The following is a 23300-nucleotide window of genomic DNA, read 5'->3' as shown; positions in this document are numbered from 1 at the left end:
CTGCCAATGGATGTGAGACAACCAATACATTACAGAGAAGTCCCACGTTAATCACATGTAGATATTTTAAGTGACATGCGGGTCATTCCATATCAAGTGATCCAAATATGAATCCTTTTTTTTTTACCTCACGTCTTTAGATTTTTTTTAATTTTTTGTTTTTATGAGGTACACCTTTAGTTAATTACAAATTAAAAGTTTTGATTTTTTTTTTCTTCTTCATCGGTTAATTTTTTTACAGTTTTCTAAAGTTTAAAAAAAGCACGGATTTTGGCCTGGTATGGCTTTACATTTTTTATCATATCTCGGGCTAGAATTAAAGGGACACTGTCACCTGAATTTGGAGGGAACAATCTTCAGCCATGGAGGCGGGGTTTTTGGGTTTTTGATTCACCCTTTCCTTACCCGCTGGCTGCATGCTGGCTGCAATATTGGATTGAAGTTCATTCTTTGTCCTCCATAGTACACGCCTGCACAAGGCAAGATTGCACCTTGTGCAGGCATGTACTACGGAGGACAGAGAATCAACTTCAATCCAATGTTCTGATTTTATGTTTGTGTGAGTTTCTTCCTTTTTTCTTTTCAAATTACAACTTATTGCATTCAACATTTATATGCAACAATAAAGAAACACAAAAAAACAAATACCGACGTGCCAGAATAAATACATCTTATTCATCATAACACAACTTGTTCAATGCATTCAGGTTGAAAATGCTGAGCAGGAAAAAAGAAAAAAGGTCATCATGTGAATCCCAGCCCCGCAGGGTCTTCTTATTTATTCATACTACGGGGCTGGGATTCACAGGCAGGGCGTCCGCACAGGCGCAGTCAGCTGGACTGCATATGAGGACAGACGGGCAGCGCTCACTGCGCCTGCCCAAGGCAGGAGAAAAGAGCGCAGGCGTCGGCTCATTTCAAAACAGCGGTGAGGAGGCGGCGCCCTGCGCCAAGAAGATTTGAGTGACGGCTGTGTAGCGTCTGCAGCAGGGGGGAAAGACCTGCCTCCAGGACTGAAGAAAAGGTAATTAGGACAAATTACAAAACTGATTATTTCGGCAGTTACAGCACCCAGAACTAAAAGCCACTTTGTCAGAATGCAGCATTACTGCTGCACAAGGTGGCTTTTTTTAGTTAAAAATGCCTGGGGATGGGGGGGGGTGACGGGTTCCCTTTAAGAAGAAAAGTACAGTAGTTAAATCCTCATTCTATAAAATATGAACTAATCAAACAACTAATAGTAGGTTTTTACACTGGCCTTTTATCATCAATGTGTCCCTTCTAGTGGGTGAAATGTAATGTCCATAAGCGCTTACTAGCAATGGCCGTTTCCTTTTGTGTCAGAGTATGGACGGCCGGTCATGGTGCTCGGCTCCACCTGAGTTAATATTGGATTTTTGTTAACTTTTACAATGTCTGGTTTTCTTGGATACACAAAGGACGGCGCTGGACCAGAAGGTGCAAAAAAGTTCTTTCTACTTCTTCAATTTCACAATCTTTGGAGAGTCCAGTAGCCGACACCAGCGCCGATCATATTCACAGGTCACATCACCAGTTCTATACGTAACAAAACCTGGCACTCAGCTTTTATGTCTGAGGAGATATTTATTAATCAGCAACGAAACGTTTCGGTCCTTTACAAACTGGACCTTTATCAGTCACGTGCTATTTAGCGTGTAGTTATAAGCAATGTGCTCTTATGAGTAGGCAAGATATAGGAGTAGCTGGCAGAAAGCAGACCATGTGGCTGTAAGGGCAGAATCCTATCATGTAATGATAGCCGTCACGACGCGGTGTCCAGGCGCTATACTAGGAGGGCGTCCTCCCAGTATAGCGCCTGGACTAGCGGTGGACACCGCGTCGTGACGGCTATCATTACATGATAGGATTCTGCCCTTACAGCCACATGGTCTGCTTTCTGCCAGCTACTCCTATATCTTGCCTACTCATAAGAGCACATTGCTTATAACTACACGCTAAATAGCACGTGACTGATGAAGGTCCAGTTTGTAAAGGACCGAAATGTTTCGTTGCTGATTAATAAATATCTCCTCAGACATAAAAGTTGAGTGCCAGGTTTTGTTACGTATGGTATGGTGTTGGAACCTACCTGAGCACCTCTTGTCTTTAGGCTGTGCACCAGGTTATATACTTAAGTTACATCACCAGTTCTGTCATCCATTGCCGATCTTGTGCCGCCTTCTACCACGTCATGCACTTCACTGTCTTTACTGAATGAAAAAATCCTTGTTTTTATTTCTGTTTCCCTACATGTGATGACAGTCCAGTATTGCGGAGTCCCTGTGATGGGTTCTGCTTCCTGTAACCGAGGTTTTCACAAACTCTCCTCCTCTTCGTAGTCCTGGTTTGTACAATACATGGACTGGATGTTAAGAAAATTTTTCTCCCTCCATTTGAGAAGTTTCCTGGGTGATAAGATTTGGTGTGAATATGGCCTCTGGAGGCTGGAGCTGCCGGCCTGTCATCCGCTCTGCATTCACTGTCTGCCCCTGGTCATTCTCAGCCCTAAGAAAGCTTCTCATCTGTCCTCTCTTGCTTCTAACATAATACAGTAATATCTAAAAATCATGGATTACCGTATATACTTGAGTATAAGCCGAGATTTTCAGCCCACTTTTTTGGGCTGAAAGTCCCCCTCTCGGCTTATACTCGAGTCATACCCAGCGGTTGGCAGGTGAGGGGGAGCGGGGGCTGTCTAATTATACTCACCTACTCCTGGCGCGGTCCCTGCAGGTCCCTGGCTTCCCAGCGCCGGCAGCTTCCTCCTGTACTGAGCGGTCACATGGTACCACTCATTACAGTAATGAATATGCGGCTCCAACTCCCATAGAGGTGGAGCCGCATATTCATTACTGTAATGAGCAGTAACGGTGACCGCTCACTACAGGAAGAAGCTGCAGCGCCGGGGAAGCAGGGACTGCACCGCGCCAGGAGTAGGTGAGTATAACATGGAGGGGAGCACTGCGCTGCGCGATATTCACCTGCTCCTCGTTCCGGCACCGCTCCGTTTTCAGCAGTGACGCTCAGGTCAGAGGGCGCGGTGACGTGGTTAGTGCGCGCCCTCAGCCTGAATGTCAGTGCTGAAGATGGAGCGGCGCCGGAACGAGGAACACGTGAATATTGGAAGTGCCGGGGGCCTGAGCGACGAGAGGTGAGTATGTGATTTTTTTTTTTTTTTTTTCGCAGCAACAGCAAATGGAGCAGGTGTCTGTATGGAGCATCTATTGGGCCATAACGTTTGTGCAGCACTATATGGGGCAAGTGTCTGTATGGGGCCATAACGTTTGTGCAGCACTATATGGGGCCATAACGTTTGTGCAGCACTATATGGGGCAAGTGTCTGTATGGGGCCATAACGTTTGTGCAGCACTGTATGGGGCCATAACGTTTGTGCAGCACTATATGGGGCAAGCGTCTGTATGGGGCCATAACGTTTGTGCAGCACTATATGGGGCCATAACATTTGTGCAGCACTATATGGGGCAAGTGTCTGTATGGGGCCATAACGTTTGTGCAGCACTATATGGTGCCATAACGTTTGTGCAGCACTATATGGGGCAAGTGTCTGTATGGGGCCATAACGTTTGTGCAGCACTATATGGGGCCATAACGTTTGTGCAGCACTATATGGGGCAAGTGTCTGTATGGGGCCATAACGTTTGTGCAGCACTATATGGGGCAAGTGTCTGTATGGAGCATCTTATGGGGCCATAATCAGCATTTGTGCAGCATTATATTGGGCAAATATGTCTATGAAGCATCTTATGGGGCCATTATTAACCTTTATGCAGGATTATATGGGGCATATTTTAATATGGAGCATCTTATGGGGCCATCATAAACTTTCTGGAGCATTATATGTGTCTCCTGATTCAATATGGATATTTAAATACACTTAACCTACTGATGTCTCAATTAATTTTACTTTTATTGGCACCTATTTTTACTTTTGACATTTACCGGTAGCTGCTGCATTTTCCACCCTAGGCTTATACTGGAGTCATTAAGTTTTCCCAGTTTTTTGTGGCAAAATTAGGGGGGTCGGCTTATACTCGGGTCAGCTTATACTCGAGTATATACGGTATTTGGTAACTATAGACCCCACACTGTTAGACCACAGGCTGAACAGATGTGAAATCAAGATTTTTGAATTGACAATGTAATAGTTTTATTTTTTAAAATATGATCCCATCACGATCCCAACTTGCATTTTGGTACAGATGTGGCTAGGAGCATAGCAGGCACATGTGCAGTTTGACATTTTGAAATTAAACGTTTTTTTCGAAAATGCGTTTTAAAATTTTGCGTTTCCGTTCGAATGGGTAAAATATTATCAAAGATACACTCGTGACATATCTGGTGAAAGCCTGTCCAGTTCTGAGTAGAATGGTGTTTATTTTGTTTCTCTATCTTTTTTCTAGCCTGAGTTATGAGGAGAAATGTAAAGGCAGGCAACACCGAAATTCTCACTTTTTCCAAACTTTGAAAATCAATTTAAAAAAAATCTAGAATTTTTTTTTTTCTTCACATTTTGCATTCTCTGACACTATTACCAAATAACAAAATCTCAAAAGAATTAAAAATATAGAGGTAAAAATCATTGGTTCACTTGACATGGAATGACCGATGCTGTACCTATTTACAGACTTAGGCTTCTTTCACACTAGCGTCGGGCCCGGCCCGTCGCAGTGCGTCGGGCCGAGGTTACCGACGCTAGCGTTGCCTCCGCCGCACAACGGGTGCAGCGGATGCTGCTTTTCAGCGCATCCGCTGCCCCATTGTGAGGTGCGGGGAGGTGGGGGAGGAGTTCCGGCCGCGCATGCGCGGTCGGAAAAGACGGTCCGTCGGCTGCAAAAAATGTTACATGGAACGTTTTTTGCGGCCGACGGTCGGCCGAAAAACGGCGCAACCGTCGCGCGACGGTTGCGACGTGTGGCAATCCGTCGCAATGCGTCGCGTAATGTTAGTCAATGGAGAAAAAACGCATCCTGCAAACACTTTTGCAGGATGCGTTTTTTCTGCAAAACGACGCATTGTGACGGATTGCAGTTAACGCTAGTGTGAAAGTAGCCTTAAGCGGCTACATCCGCCCTGTGCAAGTGTGTACACACAACGCTGTTATTTCGATTTTCTCTAGTCCCTGCTGGCTAAACGTTACACGGGCAAGTACGGTATAGCCTTTTGTTGTATGTGAACCCTGGTACTATAAAAACCCAGTAGAAATATCTATAGATTTATTTGTTAATGTATGTGCATCTGTTTTTTACTGTCTGTACCATACGATTTATAGTCCCTCTAAGGCTATATTCACACTTTGCAGATTTTGCTGCGGATCCGCAGCGGATTTGCCCGCTGCGGATCTGGAGCAGTTTACCATGAGTTTACAGAACAATGTAAACCTATGGGAAACAAAAAACGCAGTGCACATGCTGCGGAAAAAACCGCGCGGAAACGCTGCGGATTACATTCCGCAGCATGTCACTTCTTTTCTGCGGATTTTCACCTGCTCCAATAGAAAACTGCAGATGAAAATCCGCAGAAGAAACCGCAGTAAAAACCGCGATAAATCCGCAGTAAAAACCACGATGGGTTTTCACTGCGGATTTTGGAATTCTGCTGCGGAAAAATCCGCAGTGGATTCTGCAAAGTGTGAACATAGCCTTAAGGTTTATCTAACCCTTGCTAAACCAGTCTCTGTTTAATACCCTTTGCAACATAGGTCGCAGGAGTTAAATACCCGTATATACTCGAGTATAAGCCGACCCGAGTATAAGCCGACCCCCCTAATTTTGCCACAAAAAACTGAGTCATTAAGTTTTCCTGAGTATAAGCCTAGGGAGGGAAATGCAGCAGCTACCGGTAAATTTCAAAAGTAAAAATAGATACCAATAAAAGTAAAATAATTGAGACATCAGTAGGTTAAGTGTTTTTGAATATCCATATTGAAACTATGTCACCGCGCCCTCTGACCTGAGCGTCACAGCCAGAGGATGCTGAAGACGGAGCCGCACCGGAACGAGGAGAGGTAAATATCGCGCATCGCTGCGCTCCCCTCCCCGTATACTCACCTACTCCAGGCACGGTCCCTGCAGTCCCTGCTTCTTCCAGCGCTGCATCTTCTTCCTGTATTGAGCGGTCACAGTTACCGCTCATTACAGTAATTAATATGCGGCTCCACCTCTATGGGAGGTAGTTTTTAACTATTCTCTTGTTATCCATGGATCTCTAAGGCTACGTTCACATTAGCGTCATGCGACGCTGCGTCGCCGACGCAACGCACGACGCATCAGAAACGCACGCAAAAACGCAACTTTTGTGACACAAGCGTCGGACGCATGCGTCGTAAAACGCAGCGTTTTTGGTGCGTTTTTACAAAAACGCAGCGTTTTACGACGCATGCGTTGTCAAACACTGATTAGATCTTTACACACAATTTAGTGTCTAGACACTAGATAACACCACCAATGAATAGAAGAGGGTGGGTCTAGTGTCTAGACAATCGATAATGCCACCAATGGGTAGATGGGGGTGGGTATTAATGTAATAGTGGTATATATACCCCGGCATACATTATTTCCAACCATAGAGCATCAAGATGGATCGTTCCATGGAGAGTATCTACCTCACTTTTCAGCTGGAATTAGCCCTTGCTATAGCTTATGCTTTTGCCTGTCAAGAACAGAGGAAAAGAGACAAACAACGGAGAAGGAGTCGTCGGCGTTTTTGGCTACACCCTATAGTGGAAGTCCGAGAGAGTCGTGGAGTGTACCATTGTCTTTTTGGCGAATTAAATGAGAACCAGGACAAATATTTTGAGTACACCAGGATGTCAAAAGACAGCTTCCGATATCTGCTGCGTCTGGTGGAAGGAGCCATTTCCAGGCAGGACACGCAGCTCCGTAAATCGATTTCCCCTGAGGAACGTCTGCTGGTGACTCTACGGTACGTAATGGAATGTGAAGGATTTATATGTTCTTGCCACTTTTTAAATTAACGTGTTTTTGTTTTTTGGGGTGGGGGATTGTAATTAAAAATGAAAAATTCTTTCATAACAATTAAATTAATTATATTTATTTATTTATTTTTCTTCTTGTCAGTTTCCTGGCTACCGGAGAGACATTGAGATCACTGCATTTCCAGTTTCGGATTGGAGTCTCAACACTGTCGGGTATTATTGCAGACACATGCCGCGCATTGTGGGACAACCTCAGGGAGGAATTTTTACCCATCCCTACAAGAGAATTATGGCATGCCAACGCCCAAAAATTTGAAAAAGTTTGTGATTTCCCTAACTGTATCGGAGCCGTGGATGGCAAGCACATTAGGATTACCAAGCCTTCAAGAAGTGGATCTCTTTTTTATAATTATAAAAAATACTTTTCCACCGTGCTGATGGCAATTGCAGGTGCGGACTGCAGGTTTATCGCTGTGGACATTGGAGCGTTTGGTCGTGCAAATGATTCACGGACATTTAAGGAGTCTGACATGGGCCGAAGATTATACGAGAACAATTTTAATTTCCCCCATCCACGACCTCTTCCTAACACCGAAGGCCCGGCCCTGCCATTTGTTGTGGTTGGGGATGAGGCTTTTCAAATGTGTGGCAACCTACTTAAACCGTACTCTAGTCGGGGGTTGGACCGCACAAAAAGTATTTTTAATTATAGACTGTCCAGGGCCCGAAGAACTGTGGAGTGCGCCTTTGGCATTCTGGTGTCCAAATGGCGTATCTTAGGATCCGCAATAAATTTGAAAATTGAGACAGTGGATGAGGTGGTGAAGGCGTGTGTGGTTCTACACAATTTTATTATTGATAAAGAGAGAGTCAACGTGGAACTCGATGAACCCATACAAAATCCATTGCCTGATTATCAAGCTCATCCTCTGCGGACAACTTTGGAGATTGCTCATATGAGGGACCAATTTGCTGCATATTTTGTTTCCGATGTTGGCCGTGTTTCTTGGCAAGATCAAATGGTGTAATTCAACGTGTTGTTATGATGTTATGTAAACACTGTGGAGCCCATGTAATGTAACCATCATATGTTTGGTTATTAATGTCACCCGATTGTCTAATGCGTTGTGTTTGTTAATAAAGTTTATTGTGCCTTTCCGCCTTTCCGTTTTCACAAAACAAATCTCCCATCCGTTTTTCCATAGTAATTGTAAAAAATCCTATTTTATTGAAAGTAATGATTGTCCCACAAAATTTATGTGAGCACCAGTACCCAAATGGACTGTGACAAAACAATAAAATTTGCAGCCGTGAGTACCATAGTTTTGACGTATAAAACTTCATCGGCTCCCACCTTGTTAACCATAATTAATACTGAAGACTATTTTCATATGGAACCTGGCTTGACAAGGAGGGAAACTATCATGTTTGCAAAACTCTACAGAGTTAACACTATTGTACTCAGGATGGTAGAATTTGTCCAGAGTCAAATAGTGGCGACACTGTGAACATTGCTTCCACCTCACCTGACCAATGTTTTAAAGGGAACCAGTCACCTGTATTTTGTGGGACTGGAACACCCCAAAACTCTGCCCATATGAGCCAAAAACAGTCCCACCAAATTCAGGTGACAGGTTCCCTTTAAGGTACATTAATAAAACTATTCTACAACGATAACTACCAGTGATACCACCGGACCGTGATCGTTGTTTATTGGTCGTGTGGTTGATGGAGAGCTGTCACACAGCCAGCTCTCCAGCAACCCAAAAAGAGCAAGTCCCGTGTAATCTGGGAAATGTTATGAAGCGCATGGCCGCACTCACGATGTTTACCATTGTAAATGTAGTTATTAAAAATACAAAACAACATTTTATTACGGTGTGTGACACGTCCATCGCCGTCAGCTTTCCGTACTGTGCCAGCCCTAAACCACAGTACAGCGTTTATTATTAACGGTGTGCTCTGATTTACGGGCGGGAATCACAGTGTAAGTAATTGCGGAAAGATGACGGCGAGGGACGTGGTTGACACCTTTTTTTATTTGTGGGGTATTTTTTAATTTTTATTTGAGTGTTTAAAACACTGCGCTAGTAACCCAATATTACCTATTTTAAAATAAAGACATCGCTTGATCGGTGTCTAACTCGCCGATCCAACAATGACAGCGTGGGTAACAAAAAAAAATCATAATCATTCGTTGACACCCAAAATCTCACAGCAGGGGCTCTATCGTTTTACGATTACAGAAAAGATAACGTTGGTTACACAAATAAACCAACTTTATCTATACTGAAATCGTTGTGTGATGGTACATTTTAAACTTGACATATTGAGCAATGCTGGTTGTGTTTGTAACAGCTGATAGTACAATGAGCGCCAGGCCTATAAAACAATTAATAAAAAAAAATCTAAAAAATATTGTCAGACATTGCACATCAGGTGTTACAAAGACAATATTTGTGTATACGGCGCAAGGTGTCATTTGGTGAAAACTTTATTTGAGACAATAAAAACCAATTTTTTGTAAACCAAATAAATTTTTTATTTTGGGACAGGAAAAAAAATTAGGGACATAACATTACGGGGTACCTACATCCACAACTAAAGGGGATTGATATCCCTCACTTCTGGTGGGTGTGGAAGAGACCGAGGAGGAGGACGAGGAGGAGGAGGACGAGGGGGAGGAAGCAGCAGCATATTCAATGATACTTGACGGGATGCCGACATCCATCCACTGTTGGGATACTTCCAAAGCAGGTGAGGGAGGAGGAGGAGGGACGACGACCAGTGTCCTTGGCTGGCTACTCCGGCTCCGGGTCGACCCAGGCTGTGTTGACGGTGTGCTCCTTGTAGACCCAGGCTGGGTACTGGGTGTGCTCCGTGTAGACCCAGCCTGGGTACTTGGTGTGCTCCGGGTCGACCCAGGCTGTGTTCTGGTGGTAGTTGTGGGAGCAGCCATAGCCAAGGTCGTAGTGCTAGTCGTCGTCGTCTTGGTCTTCTTTTTTTTCCTCCTCTCTCCCTCTGGGTGTGGGTCGGCTTCCCGTCTGTGCCCGTGTGCCCTTGAAGGCCGGTCTTGCTCCGACCTTTGGGGCTCTGTTCTGTGGTGGCGGTGGCGGTGGCCCTCGTCACGCGGACCTCTGTGGTGGTGCTCTGCAGCAGGAGTCGGAGTCATGGCAGCCAGCGATGGTACTGTGGGCGCATTTGTCGCTGACTGCATGACCCGAGCCTGCTGCAGAGCAGTGACATAAAGATTGTTGCAGCCCTGCATGACCGAAATCTGGAGTTCCGGCGTAAGATGTTCAACCATCCCGTTGTGAAGGGCAGTAAAAAAATGTTTCGCCGGCCTCGCGAGATCCGTTTCGATGTTTTCAAGACGCCGCTCGATATTTGACATTTTATCGCACAGCGCCTTGAAACCATTCTGAAAGACGGTACTCAAATGTAAAAATTCGGGCATGGGCGCCCTGTCCGAGGCCCGCTGACGCTGTCGGGAAGACCCGAAGGAAGGAGCGACAGAGGCCTCGGCCAGGGGAACATCTGATGGACCGGCTGCCGGTTCGCCAGATTGTGGTGGTGCAGACCTGCTCTCGCTGTGGGATGGCTGCGAGGCTTGAGATGGCTCTTCACAAAGGACCGCTCCAGAGGGTCGGACAGGCTCGCGGGTGCTGCTGTGTGTTCTGTGAAAACATAAGGAAAGCATTAGTATACTAAATATCAAATTTCACAGGCGTCATTAATTAACTTTACCGCCAGGTATCCATTACCGCCATTAATATTAACCTATTTTTAATCTTGACACTGCATATGCACCATCAATATTAAAAAAAACACATTTATTTTATTCCAAATAGTCACCCATGATTGCGATTTGTAACGCCAGACAATTATGCTTACGTTGGAATTGCCATGACGTCACGGTCATGTGACCGAGACGTCATCACAGGTCCTTTGAGCTGAGCAAGCATGGGAACATAACCTGCCTTGCAGTGGAATGTATGGCGTGTCTATAATATTTTAATTATTTGTGTATAACTAAATCGGGGATACACCTGGATAGGTACTATACTAATCCCCTATGAAATATTGGCTGGGCATGGCCAATCTACTAGCTTTCTGTGTTCTGTATACTTCCGATTTCAGGGACATTACTAGTAAGTCACGCTCACCATTGTAGTAATCCCAGAAGGGAGCTGCTGTGTAAAGTGTGAGAATACCAGAAATGAATATAAATTCGAGGTCAACGAGGCGTGAAAAGTAAAAACAAAATACTTTATTCACTTCAATCAGAAGCAGAGGATGAAACATCTGCACAATACAATAAAAACACTGTCTACGTGTTTCAGGTCTGATGTTCCCTGCCACCTGAAACGCGTAGATAGTGTCTATGGTATTGTGCTGATTTTTCATCCTCTGCTTATGATTGAAGAGGATAAAAGTATGTATTTTTTACTTTTCACGCCTCGGTGAACTCACCTTTTTTTTTTTTGTTTAAATACTTTGTACTTGCCAAAATAAATGGCTGGGCAATAAGCTAAGTGGCTGGAATGTAGTATGTGAATATGCATGTTGTAAAAACTAGGTGTGTGCATAGGTACTAGACTTACTCTCTGCTTTCAAGGACCGGTCTCAAGAATTGCAGTATACGGTTATACTTGTAAACCGAGGTCCTTGAAGCCGCTGCACCACTACGGGCCTGTCCTTCCTTTTTCAGGCCCCTCTTGAAACGGTCCTTCATGGAGCGCCATCTGGTCCGCAGTTTTCGAACTGTGTATAAATAAATAAAAAAACAAAATAAAATTTAGAGAATATATTGACAACGATTACGCAACCGTGTGCAATACCAATAGAAGACATCACAGACGGTTGTGTAATCCTAGCATGATGGGTCACAGCAGCATTTTGGAAATACTTACGAAAACTAGCTTTGACCGTGGGGGAAGCGCTGTCGAAGCCATCCCACAGCAATTGTGCCACCTCTTTCCACAGACACCGCAATATGCCCTGGTCCGCGTGCCGGGGGTCACGGCTGTCCCACAACGGGCCCCGTTCCTCTATGGATGCCACCATGAGGTCGATGTTGAGGGGTTCATCCAGGGCCCGTTGTGAAACCTAGAAAAAATGGAAAATATTAATTGTTGCAAGATAAATAAAAGTTGACCCTACCTCCTCCACCGCCACCTACCACACACAACACCACACCATCCCGCCACCCCCCATACCCGCCCAAAAAAAAAAAAAAAGTTTAAAATAAAAACTTACTCTCCGTCCTGCAACCACAGCTTGGCCCCGTGGTCTCTGCTCCTGCTCCGGTCTCTGCTCCTGCTCCCTCTCTTCCTCCTGGCTCTCCTCCTCACTTGAAGAAGCCTGCAAAATAGTTTACCAAAAAGTTGAGTGACCCATCTACAAATGAAAGCGAATATAGTAATAGTAGATCATGTACTCACCTCACTCCTCAGCGGTGGGGTGCTGGAATCACTGCCGCTGGCCATGACTATTAATGCAATTCTGAAATAAAGAACAAAATAATTGTTCCTATGCTCCTATGCACAATCCAGCAATATAAAAAACAAAACAAAAAAAAAAGGCATTTAAACCACAAACAACATTGCACTCCAACCTAACGCTGAGCAAACAACACTGCCACATTGATTAAATTAAAGAAACAATGGCTGAGACAACCCAATGCCAGATTAAACTAAAGCCTAAAGATAAGATCTACAACAGACCCCATGTTGTAATACCAAAAGATTTTTTTTTTTTTAAAGTACAGTAATCCACGGAGCAAGAAACCCCAAAAACACAATAGATTTTTGAAAGGAAAAAAATGTAAATATTTAAAAACACCATACTTTACAATAAAACCGACAGGGCCGGAGACAATAGAAGGGCATACAACGCCATACATCACAGCCAGAAACATACAACAATGTCTTTACACAACCACAGTGCAGAACTACACAACTTGCAATAAAAAAATTATTACATGTAAAAGGGCGCATAATCATTCTATGCACTACCATACTTTACAATAAAACCGTCAGGGCCGGAGACTATTAAACGCCATCATATAACGCAATTTTTAAACCTCACAACTGAATACAAAAAACACCACCAAACCAAATAATTGAAAATAAAATTCTATCCTGAAAAGAACAATCATCAAGGCCGCAGACACAATGAAACGCCATCCTATACAACGCCATACATCACAACCAGACTAAAAATACAACAATATCTTTAACCACAGTGCAGAATATAAAACACAACTTGCAAAAATAATTTTAAACCACATGTAGAAAATGCACAGAATCATTGTATACTTACATCTCTGGACAGCGGATAAGTAGAAGTGTTCTGGGATGTGTAGAAGTGTTCTGGTGATGGATTTCTTGCCTCAAGATGCTGCAGTAGAAGTGACAAACAATCCAAACATTTTCTTTATATAGGGGGGATGTTTATCTACTGTTTGCACTGTCTAGACACTGTCTAGACACCTTTTTGTTCAATTTTATGTAACGACGCATGCGTCGTACAACGCACGCACGACGCACACACGCGACGCAAGTGCGTTGTCAATGTGTTTCAATGGAGATTTTAACGCAATGTCGACGCACGAGCGACGCAAGTGCGACGCATGCGTTTTTTAGACGCTCGAAAAATGCAACATTGTCGCGTCTCCGACGCCACCCAGGTGCGGTGAAACGACGCATGCGTCGTGCGTTTTACCGAAAACGCACGACAACGCAACGCATGCGTCCCCAATGTAAAAGATAGGGGCGCATGATGCATGCGTTGCCGTGCGTCGGCGACGCAGCGTCGCATGACGCTAATGTGAACGTAGCCTAACATGTTTTCTATGATTGTATATAGAACTTTCTTGTGATTGTACATTTTGTATATAGTATTGTACCACTGTTTGTAGCACTGTACATAATCATGTGTTAATACACTGTATTTTTTCTATTTGTTACAGCATTTTGTTGTGATCAAGGCCACAGGGTGGCCAAAATGTTAAAAATTGCCTTATCACCTGTCGTTTCGTCTTCATCACCGTATCTCAAATAAAATGTTCACCTCAGCAAATCTTTTTTGAACTGGATGAGTGCAGTGATTTCATTTCATTTCAAGCATTTTGTAGTAGTCAGCCTAGTCACATCGTCCATGGTTGCAGTTTTAGGCTATGTTCAGTTTTAGGCTAATGTTCCGTTTTTGCCTCTTTTTTTTTTTTTTTTAATGCACATTTTAAACTGTGGTTTACAGTACCAGCAAAACTGTTCTGTTTTTATTTTTTCCTGACAGAATTGGAAAAGAGCTGCATTTATTTTTATACTGCAGCGTATCACTTCTTTCAGGTTATTTGCATCATTTTTTGACCCATAGAAAGCAATGAGCAAGTGCAAAAATACTGCAAAAAGTGCAGGTATCAGGTTTTGGTGCAATTTTTGTTGCCGTAAGTGAATGAGAAGATTCCCCCGTAGATAGCTGGCCTTCATCTCAGCTGTTTTATCCAGTCTGAAGCTGGTAAGCAGCCTGGATTCCAGACTGATACATTGTAGCGAATTTCCAGACATGTTTATGTAGCTGCTGCTGTTGTATTTATTGGATAAAGTAAAAAGTAGCTTTTGATTGACAGATTTCCTCTTTGTTGGTTTTCACACTGTCATTTTGTGTTCTTCAAGCATACACAAATGTCTGGAGGAGAATCATCTTCAGCATCAAGATCCAAACACAGAGCTACAAATGGCCGTGGTATCCAATATGACCAAGTGCCAGTTGAGTCACATGAGCCAGGAGGTAATCTGCAGACGTTACAGGACTGCCAGTTGGCTTTGAGTGCAGATCCATTGCCACCACCTCCACTGCCACTTAGTCCTCCATTTGGGACAGACTTCTTTCCAAGCGACAGTGAGGAACCAGTCACTGCACTTGAACTGAGACCTGTTCGACGTTTTATTCCAGATTCCTGGAAAAACATTTTCAAGAATAAAAGGGAAACTGCATGGGAAGAACCCATTTCTGATATTAACTACATTTCTGGAGGAGAACGTTGTTCACCTCCTCGTTCACCGTCCCTCCCCGCTTCTGGACCTCATGGAAAAAGCTCAGTTGAGGATGCAGAATTGGTTGGAAACTCGTACCGAGACCCATATGGAGGTTCTGGAGGTAGCTACAACTCTAAGAAAGAAGCTGATGCCATGATTGCCAATGATCCATATGGGTCTTTGGGTCGCCAGACGCAGACTGTGAAAACCTATAGTGAGAGGGTAGAAGAGTACAACTTGCGATACTCTTACATGAAGTCGTGGGCCGGATTGCTGAGAATACTGGGCGTTGTGGAACTCTTGCTCGGAGCTGGTGTTTTTGCCTGTGTTACAGCTTATATCCACAAGGACAATGAATGGTACAATATGTTTGGTTATTCGCAGCCATATTCATATTCAGCTAGTTTACAAGGAGGATACTACTATAGTGGCCCCAAGACTCCCTTTGTACTAGTGGTGGCAGGCTTGGCATGGCTGACTACTATAATCCTCCTGGTGCTTGGCATGTCCATGTATTACAGGACAATTCTCCTGGATTCTAACTGGTGGCCGCTAACAGAGTTTGGCATTAACATCTGCCTGTTTGTTCTCTATTTGGCGGGAGCCATTGTGTACGTCAATGACACAAACCGAGGAGGACTGTGCTACTATTCCTTTTTCAACAACCCCTTATATTCCACATTTTGTCGTGTGGAAGGGGGGCAGACGGCAGCCATAATCTTCTTGTTTGTCCTTATGTTAGTCTATTTAATCAGTGGACTTGTTTCATTGAAGCTTTGGCGACATGAGAGTGCCCGCAAGAGACGAGAATATCTTGAGCATGAGGTAAGTTATTTTAGTATTTATTTAGGCATACTGTATTAGGTTAGTAGGTTATTTCCAAAACATTAACTATTGCTGATTCCTAGGGGTCTGACCTCTTGGATCACCAGCAATCCTTAATAGAGCAGAAGTGCAGATACCATGCCTCCATTGCTTTAATTGTATTTAGGGCTGTTGAGATCGGCATTCAACTTTATTCATAGGCCATGAATGGAGCGGAGGCAGAGTGTGCACTGCCGATTCATTTCTAATTCTTGGGTACCAAGGCCCTGATCTCGGGATTGCTTGGTTCTCTGCACCTGGACCCCCTGCAATCAGCAAGTCATCCCCTGTAAAGTTGATGGGAATCTCCTTTTCTTTTGCTTGGATCAGTGGGTCTCTACTTTTTCTGGTTCTTTCTTTTTGGGATATTTTTCATTTTTGTTAATACTTGATGCAGGGACATTCTAAAACCACTGCATCAAAGGGATTGTCCAACCTTAGGCTACAAATCGGACGGCGTGCTTTGTAAGGATTCTTTGGCATCGGTAGCGGGCTGTCATGTGGCCACTAGTATGAGATTTCCAAATTTCTGGTCAGATTTGTTCGACCTTGCTCAATAGGCTTGCATTGAGCGAGGCCGCGCCCATCTTGTTAGCACATGACTGCATGTATGCAAATCACATACTTGTGGTAACATGCCCGCTGATCCCAGAGAATATTCGAAGTGTGCGCAATGTGAGGATTCTCAAGTCTGCAGTCACATAGTCACGCTTTTACTCTAATGCTGGCAACCCCTTTTAAAGTGAATGGGTCAGTGCTGCCCAAACCAAGGAGAGCAGGAATCAATCACTGTCTGTGCAACTGCAGCCAGGTATATCTTTCTCTGAAACCCCCTTGCCCCATTATGCGTACGCATGGGAGAGACCTGTCAATCAAATAGTGTGGTGTTGATAAAAGCTGTCCGGGAGCTGCGCTGGACTAGTCGGGACCTTTCATATGGACTCTGGCTGGTTTGTAAAAAGAAAGAAATGCCAGACTGCAATTGTACAGCCATGCAGTAATTCATGCTGCCTGTGGCTTGGGCATCATGACTCTGACACGTTCCCTTTAGACTTGATGATGCATGCCAATGCACTCTGTGCCCAATGCAGTGCTTCTACCCAGCATTCTTAAAAAAGCTGTCCACTACTAGGACAACCCCTTCTCATACCCCATGCTTGGCCCCGGTAAAATAAAAAAAAGTTTATACTCCCCACCCATGCTAGCGCCGTTCCAGCACTGACATTCCTGGGGCTCTCCTGTGGTTGTCACGACACAAGATCCTGGCGCCCAATTAGTGCTGGCATTGCTGTCCCCACATTCGGTTAAGTAATGAAGAGGTAGGGAGATCTGTGGCTGCCGCTCACGTTCTCTTCATTACCTAACCGTATGAAGTTTGGGACAGTGACGCCAGCACTGATTGGGAGCCAGGCTCACGTGTCACAAAAACCGCACTAGAGCCCCGGGACCATGAGTGATGACATCTCAAACATTTAGAACAAGAAGGGGTTGTCCTGGTATTGAACAATCCCTTTAAGTGTTAGTTTCTTGGGCTGCGGGGGAGTGTTCCCAATCAAGTCACTGTACCTTTACAACTTTTCCTCCTGCCTCTCCCATATACATACGTACATGCATGCATGCATGCATGCTTGCTGGGCCCAACCTGCCTAAGAGACAACAACATTTTGACATGTTGGCAAAGCTGGCTGATACTGGAATAAAAACTCCAAAAGCCACACATGATTTCAATTTTGGATTTGGAAAAAATTGGGATATTTAAAGCAGTTTAAGGCTATGTGCATACGATGTGGATTTGCTGCGGATCCGTGGCAGATTTTTCCGCGCAGAAACGCTGCAGATCCGCACTGTGATGTACAGTGTAATGTTATTCAATGGGAAAAAAAAGCTTGCAGAAAAATCAGTGCGGAATTGCTGCGGATTTCAAAGAAGTGCATGTCACTTCTTTTGTGCGGATCTGCAGCGTTTCTGCACCCCTCCATGTTCAAATTCCGCAGTGGCAAAAAACGCACAAAATCCGCATCAATTCATCATAAAAACCGCGGCAAATCCGCGGCTGCGGATTCTGCCAGGAGATGCGGATTTTGTGCAGAAAATTCTGCACCTCTTTTCCCACGTGTGCACATAGCCTTACACCAGAAAATTGTCAGAAACTACTTGATGAATCTGGCCTTAGTGATGTTTTTAGTTTATATCAGCACAGTGAATCGTTACTATTACTTTTATATTCAGGATGAAATAACCTGATATTTTGTGTTCTATTTGGCAGATGAAGTCGCATGATTCACATGATTACCCACATAAAGTCTTGGTACGTATAATATATAAAAAAGTGTCCATATTATTGGCCTTACTATCGGATCAGGCAGAAATGTTGGATATAGTAGTGTGGGTGGCTGTGAGCGCTGCTGTGCCGGAAGAAAGTGACGGACCAGGATCCTGGCACTTGGATCCCAATAACTTAAAATTTGATGGCTTATCCTGGCCATATTGTCTTGAGTAAGCAATAGTGATGAGCGAACAGGCTCAGATAAGGTGTTACCCGGGCATGCTTGGGTGCTAACCGCGTGTCTTTGAGAATTCTCGAATAATAAATTCGAGTCCCCGCGCCTGCATGTTTCACATCTCGCCTTATCCAAACACGTTCGCGCATCGCTAGTAAGTGACCATTAGCCACAGTGCTAGCTTCCTTTTTGACTACAGGTACTTTTCAAGCAAGAAAACTGTAAGCATATTTACTTATGGAAATAAGATGGTGATTATATTGTGAATTCTTTGCATTGCCTAGTAAGATATAATAATCTTTATTTACATAGCGCCAACATCTTCCGCCTCGCTTTAAGGTACCGTCACACTTAAGCGACGCTGCAGCGATACCGACAACGATCCGGATCGCTGCAGCGTCGCTGTTTGGTCGCTGGAGAGCTGTCACACAGACAGCTCTCCAGCGACCAACGATCCCGAGGTCCCCGGTAACCAGGGTAAACATCGGGTTACTAAGCGCAGGGCCGCGCATAGTAACCCGATGTTTACCCTGGTTACCATCGTTAAAGTAAAAAAAACAACCGCTACATACTTACCTACCAGGGATTCAAGCTTCAGGAGGCTAATTTGCATATTCCAGGTGCCTTCTGGGAGAAGCGAAGTCTCCCTAAGCTAGAAGATCGTTGGGTACAGCCGGGACCAGCTGCTTCGAAAGCATCACCAAACCAGGGATTCAAGCTTCAGGAGGCTAATTTGCATATTCCAGGTGCCTTCTGGGAGAAGCGAAGTCTCCCTAAGCTAGAAGATCGTTGGGTACAGCCGGGACCAGCTGCTTCGAAAGCATCACCAAACCAGGGATTCAAGCTTCAGGAGGCTAATTTGCATATTCCAGGTGCCTTCTGGGAGAAGCGAAGTCTCCCTAAGCTAGAAGATCGTTGGGTACAGCCGGGACCAGCTGCTTCGAAAGCATCACCAAACCAGGGATTCAAGCTTCAGGAGGCTAATTTGCATATTCCAGGTGCCTTCTGGGAGAAGCGAAGTCTCCCTAAGCTAGAAGATCGTTGGGTACAGCCGGGACCAGCTGCTTCGAAAGCATCACCAAACCAGGGATTCAAGCTTCAGGAGGCTAATTTGCATATTCCAGGTGCCTTCTGGGAGAAGCGAAGTCTCCCTAAGCTAGAAGATCGTTGGGTACAGCCGGGACCAGCTGCTTCGAAAGCATCACCAAACCAAACAGAATTTTTGCCTGTAGGACATTATTGCAAGAGAGCTTGGCTGAGTAGATTACACAAGAAGGAAAACACACAGCAAGTCAGCAGGATCTAGGAGCAACATGGCAGATGTGACAACCTACATGGTGAGCTGCAGCATGTGCTACATGTTCACAGATCGACCAGAAGAAGAATCCAATTTCACCTGTCAGAAGTGTAGACTAGTGGCCCTTTTAGAAGAAAAGGTGCGGGGTCTGGAAGAAAGAATAGCAACTTTGAAACTCATCAAAGAGAATGAAGACTTTCTAGACAGAACAGAAGCATCTCTACTGGTCACAGAAGGTGCAAAAAGTGTCAGAGAACCTCCAAAAGCAGATGAGTGGAAGCATGTGACCAAAAGAAGCAAGAAGACCATGGAGAAATCACCAACCACACAACTGAAGAACCGATATCAAATCTTTGTAGAGGATGAAGATGGCACACCTAAGAATGAAGCAATACCAGCAAGCAAAAAAGAAAAGGGCACACAGCAACAAGTGACAGCAAAAAGTACAGCCAAGAAGCAACGAAGAGTGGTGGTGGTGGGAGACTCACTACTGAGAGGCACAGAAGCAGCCATCTGCAGACCGGACATAACTGCAAGAGAAGTATGCTGCCTTCCAGGTGCGATGATCAAGGATGTGACCGATAGGATACCAAAGCTCTTCAGCTCCAAGGACGTCCACCCATTTCTTCTGATACATGTTGGCACCAATGACACGGCAAGGAAGGACCTACCGACAATCTGCAAGGACTTTGAAGAGTTGGGGAAGAAAGTAAAGGAACTGGATGCACAGGTAGTTTTTTCTTCTATCCTTCCAGTAGACGGGCATGGCACCAGGAGATGGAACAGGATCCTTGATGCAAACAACTGGCTAAGACGATGGTGCAGACAACAAGGATTTGGATTCCTGGACCACGGTGTGAATTACTGGTATGATGGACTCCTCGCCAGAGACGGACTACACCTCAACAAACCTGGGAAACACACATTCGCCAGAAGACTCGCTACACTCATCAGGAGGGCGTTAAACTAGAAGAAGAGGGGACGGGAAGAAAAACATTAGACTCGAACAAAGACGACCCAGGAAAACATACTCAGAAGGGAGGTAAGAACATTTCTAAAACAATCCACAGTGAGGAGATTGGAACAAAACAAAATCCTCTGAACTGCATGCTCGCAAACGCCAGAAGCCTGACAAACAAGATGGAAGAACTAGAAGCAGAAATATCTACAGGTAACTTTGACATAGTGGGAATAACCGAGACATGGTTAGATGAAAGCTATGACTGGGCAGTTAACTTACAGGGTTACAGTCTGTTTAGAAAGGATCGTAAAAATCGGAGAGGAGGAGGGGTTTGTCTCTATGTAAAGTCTTGTCTAAAGTCCACTTTAAGGGAGGATATTAGCGAAGGGAATGAGGATGTCGAGTCCATATGGGTTGAAATTCATGGAGGGAAAAATGGTAACAAAATTCTCATTGGGGTCTGTTACAAACCCCCAAATATAACAGAAAGCATGGAAAGTCTACTTCTAAAGCAGATAGATGAAGCTGCAACCCATAATGAGGTCCTGGTTATGGGGGACTTTAACTACCCGGATATTAACTGGGAAACAGAAACCTGTGAAACCCATAAAGGCAACAGGTTTCTGCTAATAACCAAGAAAAATTATCTTTCACAATTGGTGCAGAATCCAACCAGAGGAGCAGCACTTTTAGACCTAATACTATCTAATAGACCTGACAGAATAACAAATCTGCAGGTGGTTGGGCATTTGGGAAATAGCGACCACAATATTGTGCAGTTTCACCTGTCTTTCACTAGGGGGACTTGTCAGGGAGTCACAAAAACATTGAACTTTAGGAAGGCAAAGTTTGAACAGCTTAGAGATGCCCTTAATCTGGTAGACTGGGACAATATCCTCAGAAATGAGAATACAGATAATAAATGGGAAATGTTTAAGAACATCCTAAATAGGCAGTGTAAGCGGTTTATACCTTGTGGGAATAAAAGGACTAGAAATAGGAAAAACCCAATGTGGCTAAACAAAGAAGTAAGACAGGCAATTAACAGTAAAAAGAAAGCATTTGCACTACTAAAGCAGGATGGCACCATTGAAGCTCTAAAAAACTATAGGGAGAAAAATACTTTATCTAAAAAACTAATTAAAGCTGCCAAAAAGGAAACAGAGAAGCACATTGCTAAGGAGAGTAAAACTAATCCCAAACTGTTCTTCAACTATATCAATAGTAAAAGAATAAAAACTGAAAATGTAGGCCCCTTAAAAAATAGTGAGGAAAGAATGGTTGTAGATGACGAGGAAAAAGCTAACATATTAAACACCTTCTTCTCCACGGTATTCACGGTGGAAAATGAAATGCTAGGTGAAATCCCAAGAAACAATGAAAACCCTATATTAAGGGTCACCAATCTAACCCAAGAAGAGGTGCGAAACCGGCTAAATAAGATTAAAATAGATAAATCTCCGGGTCCGGATGGCATACACCCACGAGTACTAAGAGAACTAAGTAATGTAATAGATAAACCATTATTTCTTATTTTTAGTGACTCTATAGCGACAGGGTCTGTTCCGCAGGACTGGCGCATAGCAAATGTGGTGCCAATATTCAAAAAGGGCTCTAAAAGTGAACCTGGAAATTATAGGCCAGTAAGTCTAACCTCTATTGTTGGTAAAATATTTGAAGGGTTTCTGAGGGATGTTATTCTGGATTATCTCAATGAGAATAACTGTTTAACTCCATATCAGCATGGGTTTATGAGAAATCGCTCCTGTCAAACCAATCTAATCAGTTTTTATGAAGAGGTAAGCTATAGGCTGGACCACGGTGAGTCATTGGACGTGGTATATCTCGATTTTTCCAAAGCGTTTGATACCGTGCCGCACAAGAGGTTGGTACACAAAATGAGAATGCTTGGTCTGGGGGAAAATGTGTGTAAATGGGTTAGTAACTGGCTTAGTGATAGAAAGCAGAGGGTGGTTATAAATGGTATAGTCTCTAACTGGGTGAGAATCTGGAATTGCTTGCCTGAGGAGGTGGTGATGGCGAACTCAGTCGAGGGGTTCAAGAGAGGCCTGGATGTCTTCCTGGAGCAGAACAATATTGTATCATACAATTATTAGGTTCTGTAGAAGGACGTAGATCTGGGTATTTATTATAATGGAATATAGGCTGAACTGGATGGACAAAGTTTGCATCTCGGCTTTGGGAAAATGGCTGCCGCGATCTCTAATGCGCACGCGCGGCTGCCCGCGGCCATTTTCCTGAAGCCCCGTGCAGCAGAGCACTCCATCTGCGCACGCGCGGCCCCAGGAAGATGGCCGCCCCCACCGATGCAAGGGATTACAGCGCAGATCGCGCGCTGTGTCTTCACGTGGGCGCAGGGAAGTCGGAACTCTGGACATGCGCACACCACTACGCCACCAACGGAAAGCTGGGGAAGAAAAGAGCGCTGTGAACACGCCCACCTGACCAGACCAGCCTGATTGACAGGCGAAAACGGCGACTTTGGTAATGTATTTCTCAGCATACATGGGGAATCAGGGTACACTACATACACTATAGTAACGCACAGCACAGGCCCTATTTAACAGTATTTATAGCTCAATCTCAAAAAACGGGGTGACAGGTTCCCTTTAACAATCCTTTCAAGGCTGCAGTTATC

At 44.3% G+C, this 23300-nt stretch overlaps 2 protein-coding genes across 4 annotated transcripts in view; one reads left to right on the top strand and one right to left on the bottom strand.

Moving 5' to 3' along the window:
• The window catches only part of MARVELD2 (MARVEL domain containing 2), a 67901-nt gene that overhangs the window by 14462 nt on the left and 30139 nt on the right, over positions 1-23300 (top strand). For all 3 annotated transcript variants that reach the window (XM_069750828.1, XM_069750838.1, XM_069750848.1), the window contains exons 2-3: positions 14656-15843; positions 18149-18190. In XM_069750828.1, coding sequence (XP_069606929.1) covers positions 14665-15843; positions 18149-18190 — 1221 coding nt within the window. In that variant the 5' untranslated portion in view covers positions 14656-14664. The remainder of the gene's footprint in view (positions 1-14655; positions 15844-18148; positions 18191-23300) is intronic.
• On the bottom strand, positions 1476-12532 carry LOC138656796 (uncharacterized). The gene is made up of 6 exons (XM_069744088.1): positions 12421-12532; positions 12236-12340; positions 11890-12085; positions 11581-11740; positions 10558-10653; positions 1476-1557 (listed from the first exon to the last, which is right to left on the bottom strand). Exons 1-6 carry the CDS (start codon positions 12463-12465, stop codon positions 1476-1478), a joined length of 684 nt encoding a protein of 227 aa, XP_069600189.1. The 5' UTR covers positions 12466-12532.

Source organism: Ranitomeya imitator, chromosome 1 (genome assembly GCF_032444005.1).
Source record: "Ranitomeya imitator isolate aRanImi1 chromosome 1, aRanImi1.pri, whole genome shotgun sequence".
NCBI lineage: Eukaryota > Metazoa > Chordata > Amphibia > Anura > Dendrobatidae > Ranitomeya > Ranitomeya imitator.
This window is presented reverse-complemented; position numbering and strand designations above follow the sequence as displayed.

Bases quoted from the DNA above. Each gene is read 5' to 3' on its own strand.
- LOC138656796 (XM_069744088.1), bottom strand. From the start codon at position 12,465: ATGGCCAGCGGCAGTGATTCCAGCACCCCACCGCTGAGGAGTGAG. The intron at 12,086-12,235 runs GTAAGTTTTTAT...CATTTTTTCTAG, and splicing joins CTGTGGTTGCAGGACGGAGA to GTTTCACAACGGGCCCTGGA. The intron at 11,741-11,889 runs GTAAGTATTTCC...ATTTATACACAG, and splicing joins CACGGTCAAAGCTAGTTTTC to TTCGAAAACTGCGGACCAGA.